Genomic DNA, 6128 nt, shown 5'->3' with positions numbered 1-6128 from the left:
TCTTTTCTCTGGATGTCCCATTTTCTTTGTGTTTGTTTATAGTTATTATTCTGATTGTATATTATTATTATTATTATTTCTATATAAATTGTTATTATTTCTTTTCCTTGTTTGTTTTGTCTTGTTTCGTGACAGCTGCTTGTTCTTGCTCGAAGATATCAAGTGCTTCACAATCTTCTACTTGTTCGTGATCTACCCATGAACCTTCGTCGATTGGGTATCCTTTCCACAACACAAAGTATTGAACCTTTTTGTTTCTACCAACCAGTTTCTTGGCAAGTATCTTTTCTACTACAAACTCCTCTTCTCCATCAACCAATACTGCTTGTGGTCTATCTAATTGAATGGTTCTATCTGGGAATTGGTCATTGTCATTCTTGATGTACAATTCCATGTAGTCAGCATTGAATACCCTATGTGTGCGGCTCGTCGATGGTAGATCGACTTCAAATGTATTCTCTCCAATCTTCTTTACAATTTTGAATGGACCAATCTTGTCCTGAATCAACTTTTTACTGTCTACCACTTGTTTGAGTAATGCGTCGCTGATCTTGTTACGATTCAACAGGATCTCATCCCCTTCTTTCAAAGTACTCTCCTTTCTATTCTTGTTGTAGTTTCTTGCTTGTTCGACTTGTGATGACAGAATGTTGTCTCTCGCAACCTTTTGGAAGTAATCTATCATCTGTTTGATGTCCATATCTTTGATCGCATGAATGTTGAATATGTTGGAAGGTGTTGTTGGTTCAAATCCATAATTGATTTCGAATGGTGAAAGTTTGGTTGACGATTGTTTAAATGAATTGAGAGCAAATTCTACAGCTGTCAGATGCTCATCCCAATTCTCCTTGTGTGTCTCTTGAAACTTTTCCATTATCTTTCTAATAGTCTTGTTGTAGATTTCCGTCTGACCGTCACCTTGAGGTCTATTCGGTGTTGACATCTTTAATTTTGTTCCAATAGCTGTCATTAATTCACTCCAAAGGTCACTCGTGAATCTCGGATCTCTATCCGACACGATTGACGATGGCAGTCCGTGTAGTCTAAAGACATTGTTAAATAATAACTTTGCAGTACCTACTGCATCAATCTCTTTAGTGCAAGCCATTAAGTGAACCATCTTGCTTAGTCTATCCACAACAACCAATAAATTGTCCATTCCATTCTTGGACGTCGGCAAGGACATAAAGTCCATCGATATGTCCATCCAATTTCTTTGAGGTATCTCTAGAGACGTCAGAAAACCCTTCGCTTTGCATTTGTTTGAACGTTGACAAATATCACAAGAACCAATGAACTTGACGATCGACGAATGTAATCCAATCCAGAAATAATTTGATCGTATCTTCATATACGATTTGGTGATACCCAAATGACCACCAATATAACCAGCATGACTTTCATCCAGTATTTTTGCAATGTGTTTCTTGTCTACCAAGATTAGACGCTTCGACAGGTCTTCTATCTCTTGACAGTGCATCTGCCACTGTATTGGTCTCTCCAGGGATATATTCAAACTTGATATCAAATTCTCCCAGTATTTCTAACCAATTCCTTTCTCTTGCCGATAGTTGATGTTTGCTGTCCCAATATGTCAAATTGTTGTGATCACAGGAAAAATTTCGTCATGTACGATTCATACTTAGAGATTTTTAAAAGTTTTTCAGCTCAGAAAGTCACCTCAAATAATGAATGAATAAAGACTATAGTTTGTTTAATAATATTAATTCTTTTTAATTTATTTCATTATTTAACAATAACAAGTGTTGCTATTGAATAGATAGATAAGATATAACAATAAAAAAAATAAAAAAAAATAATAATACAACTACGTACTTTTAATAATTGTACAATTATTTTTTAAGTATCGCTTTCTATGTCTCTATATTGTATATACTTATATTATTGTTATTTAGTAGCTGTTGTATTGTTTTTGTGTTGTTTAAATAAGTAATAATACTATAATACTCCATAATGTACACAATTCAAAAGTACTATCTATTTGTTGCTATTTTATCTCTAATACACTATATTTGCTATAATAAACTATATCATGCTGTACTATGCTGTAATATATCGATCTTACCTTTAATGTACTATTCTCTGTATCAGCCTGTGAATTATCTCTATAAATTATATGTAGAGGGTATGGAGGAAAAAAAGTGAATGTCAGTTGGACAACGAGCACCCACCCATATTAATTTTTTTTTTAGCAAATGCATGATCCAAAGCAAGCATTAGTTGACTTTTGCTATGAAGTTTTTCATTTTTTTCTGCAAAACAAATTGTATGACGGACTATGGGGGACAAAATGTCTCACCTTAAATAAGGACAAATCGTACATGACGAAATTTTTCCTGTGGATCTGTGTAAATCGTTACCTTTCGCCCGAGAAAGTGATGTCTGTACTTTTGTAATACATGAATTGCCGCGAGCAACTCTCGGTCAGTCGTTGAGTAGTTCCTTTCTGCCGGTGTCATCTTTCTACTTTCAAAGATGACCGGGTGGTACTCTCCATCTTCATCCAATTGAGAAACTACTGATCCCACTCCATAGTTCGAGGCATCGGTATGGATCACAAAGTCTTTGTTTCCATCCAATATCTTCATGACTGGTTTACTGGTCAGGATTTCTTTACACTTTAGTACCGCTTGTTTCCATCCATTATCTTGCAGTTCACCCGCCTTGGTCTTCTCCTTGATGGCAATTGCTTCTCGCATTGGTTCCACAAGCTCTGTGAACCCTTGAATGAATCTTTGATAAAACGATTTCATTCCCAAAAATCGGCGTAATTGTTTTACGTTCTCTGGCATTGGCAAATCGACGATCGGTTTCGTCTTTTCTTCGTTTGTTGTTATGCCTTCTCCATTTATCTTGTAGCCTACAAATGCCACTTCATCTTTGAACAAATCGCATTTGCTCCCATTTAAATAAACCAAATGTTCCTCCATTTTCTTTAAAACGAGAGAGACATGTCTCTTGTGGTCCTCTTCATTCTTTGAAAATACCAAAATATCGTCAATATAACATATGACGAAAATCTCTTCGTCCTTGTTCTCATCATAGATCTCTTGTATGATCTTGTCCATCAGGCGACAAAATGTCGCCGGTGCATTCCTGACGCCCATTGGCATCACTCTGTAATGATACACACCCATCGGTGTCTGTACCGCTGTCTTCTCTTTATCTTCCTCTCTAATTCTAATTTGATAGAATCCTTTCTTGGCATCCAACTTGGAAAATATCTTGGCACCTGCCATCTTTGTCAGGAGTACTGGGATGAATTGGATAGGGTGGTTGTCGGTCTCGGTAATCGCATTCAACGTACGGTAATCATGAACGACTCTATCTCCATTATCGACTACCAGCGACGGCATTGGATGTGTTGCCAACGATTTCTCCATCAATCCTTTCTCTACCATCTTTTCTACAAATCGGTTGAGTGTATCTATCTCTTTCTGAGAGTGTTGTGGAATGTAAATCTTTCCAATCTCCTTTCCTGGAATGAGGTTAATTTTAAATTCCACTTCTCTCTTTGGAGGAAAATCTGCATAATCATTTATGAAAATGATGCTGTACTTTTCCAATAGTCGCTCCACCTCTGGGTGACGACTTTCATCTACTTCCTTTCTCTCTCTTCTAACGTTGTTGTCCAGTTTCATATAATCTGATTCTTTCAGATTTGCTCTTGGTAAATCCAAAATTTCCAAGTCCTCTTTCTTTTCTTTAATTATATTATTTAATATGTTGATTGTTTCTCTTATCGTTGAAATTTTGTTGAGGGGGAGGATTTGGTTTCTAAATTGTATACTATTATTTATATTGTTGATTACCACTTCCTTTAAATCATTGTTCCCCAAGAGTATTTCTGTTCCAATCAACTCGATTAGGTTCTCTACCAAGAGTAACCTAATCCCAATCTTTTCTCTACCAATTTGCACTCTCGCGAACGTGCTATGGTTCATCTCCAATTTACCGCCTAACGTGACGATTTTTGTGGGTGTCCGTGCGACTGCGTCTCTCGACACCAATCTACTATCGATTAACGATATCGTTGATCCAGTGTCGATGACGGCTTTCATACGACTGTTATACATTTCCACATCAATGTATAGCAGTTCTTTTCCATCATCAATTAAATTATTTGCTAGCACGGTACCCGGAGCCATTACCCGAGGGTGGGTAGATGGTCTCCAGGTCCTTGCGAAATTTACATGGACTTGAACTACATTCTTTCAATTGCTTTTCACAACCATAACACTTTCTTTCCTTGTGTAATTGAATAATTGTGTACTTCTTCTTGTTTGTCAATTCCATAATCTTTTTTAATCTCTCTTCCCTAATCATCTTCCCATGCTTGTCTCCTTTATCCTCTTGTTGTGTTGAACTAGTACTAGTTTTACTGGTGTCACCATTTTCAATGTTGATAGGAGTACCATTCTTCTTTTTGACCAGTACGATCATCGATTCGACCCCTTGTGCATGACCGATGATTTCTTTTAAATCGTACTTTTTTATATTCTTGTCCAAATCATTCCAAATCTCTTGAATCTTGGGGTGACTCTTTAGTTAGTCCACTAGTTTGACGATAAATTCCAATACTATTCCTTTATCCGATAGTTGATCTTGAAATCCAACTAGAGTTTGGAACCGACTTGAGAATTGAGCCACTGACTCTGACTTGGCTTGATGTAGGCCAACAAACTCTTCCCTTTTCTTTGAGATGTTGTGGGGAGTTGCCAATGTCTGGGCCATTTGGCTGAATTCCTCCCACGAGAGAGACTGTCTTTCTCCTAGTTTCATTGCCTGATTCACCTCTGGTGAGGTAATCTTCATTGCAAGAAATAACATGTGTGTCACTGGCCATCCATACATCTCCATTGTCATTCTCAACGATCTGAGGTATGCACCCACATCTTTGATTTCATCGGGTATGAATCTAATCGATTGGTCTTGTACCATCATAAGTTGTTCTTTGGATAATCTTTTCTTTTGAGTGATAATTTGGTCAATCACATGTGGATCTGCTCCCTCTCTGATGCAATCCAGTGCTTGTCTGAGATCAAATAACTGCTCATTCCCTAGCACTGTTGTTGATGGCGAGGATGTTGTTTGATTGTTGTTTACGACGTTTGTCGTAGGCATTGATGAGGAGGATGAAGCATTTGTTGACAATCTATTTGATCTCTGATAGGTTGTGCCTCTGTTCGAGCTTGCCTCTGAATCTATATCACTATCATCTTCTATGCTCCCATATGATCTCTTTTCTGCTTTCTTAATCTTGACCAATTCTCTTGTCAATTCTTCATTCTGACTTCTCAGTACTAGTAATTGTCTTTGGTTCTCGATTAAACGTGTAATCCTCTCTCTTTTCGCTTCCTCTTGAACAATGAGTCGGTCCTGTTCTTCCATTAGGTACGCTAACTCCTCGTCACTCATCTGATTATAGTCTATCAGGGTTGATGCATTTGCAACCTGTTGTTGCTCGCTCCCAACACCTGATCTGTTCTCTACTGGTGAACTATTTTCTTTATTCATCTCTATCTCTCTCTCTCTATATATATACAGGTATCTTCTTTTAAATATCAATTATAAAGTAAAAAAAAATCTTTAAAGATAAAAAAATATAAAAGTGTAATATATTTGATATTTGGGTGATGAACAAATACTATAATGATCCTCTCTAAGCAAAACTCTCGGTTTTGCAAAGAGCGATTCATCGTTTTATTATTTATTTTCAGTGAGTCATTTATATGACATATATACATATTTATACTACTTTGACTAAAATAAATACTTAAAAGTACTATTCTCCTATATAAAAGTACCAATAGTTACGACTGTCTCATAGTAACTTAACTTTTTATACTTCATTCCTATCAGGTCAGGAGTTCGATTCCCAGATACTACACTCATGTACATCACTCGTGTTAGTGTATTGGGGTGATTGTAATCAATGTGTTAGGGTTCTATAAGCTGCTACCAGGGATAGGGTTAATTTTAAATTTTATAGTGTTCTCCATACTAAAATATAAGTATATTTATGAGTATATCACACCAATTAAATAACTTTTAAAGAGTTTGAAGTAAATCCAAAGGATTATTTTTCATCAAAAAAACCAAAATTT

At 36.4% G+C, this 6128-nt stretch overlaps 1 protein-coding gene across 1 annotated transcript; it reads right to left on the bottom strand.

The window, feature by feature from the left end:
• Nucleotides 1–94: 94 nt before the first annotated feature.
• On the bottom strand, nt 95–5538 carry DFA_04237 (uncharacterized protein; the record flags this gene model as incomplete). The annotated part of the gene is made up of 8 exons (XM_004359913.1): nt 95–1431; nt 1837–1882; nt 2087–2126; nt 2410–2696; nt 2802–3724; nt 3977–4225; nt 4251–4509; nt 4603–5538. The coding sequence occupies 8 exons, from the start codon at nt 5536–5538 to the stop codon at nt 95–97; spliced, it is 4077 nt and encodes a 1358-aa protein (XP_004359970.1).
• Between the last annotated feature and the right edge of the window lie 590 nt (nt 5539–6128).

This window comes from Cavenderia fasciculata (genome assembly GCF_000203815.1).
Source record: "Cavenderia fasciculata unplaced genomic scaffold Scf_Dfasci-G-o-33e01.r1-3, whole genome shotgun sequence".
NCBI lineage: Eukaryota > Evosea > Eumycetozoa > Acytosteliales > Cavenderiaceae > Cavenderia > Cavenderia fasciculata.
This window is presented reverse-complemented; position numbering and strand designations above follow the sequence as displayed.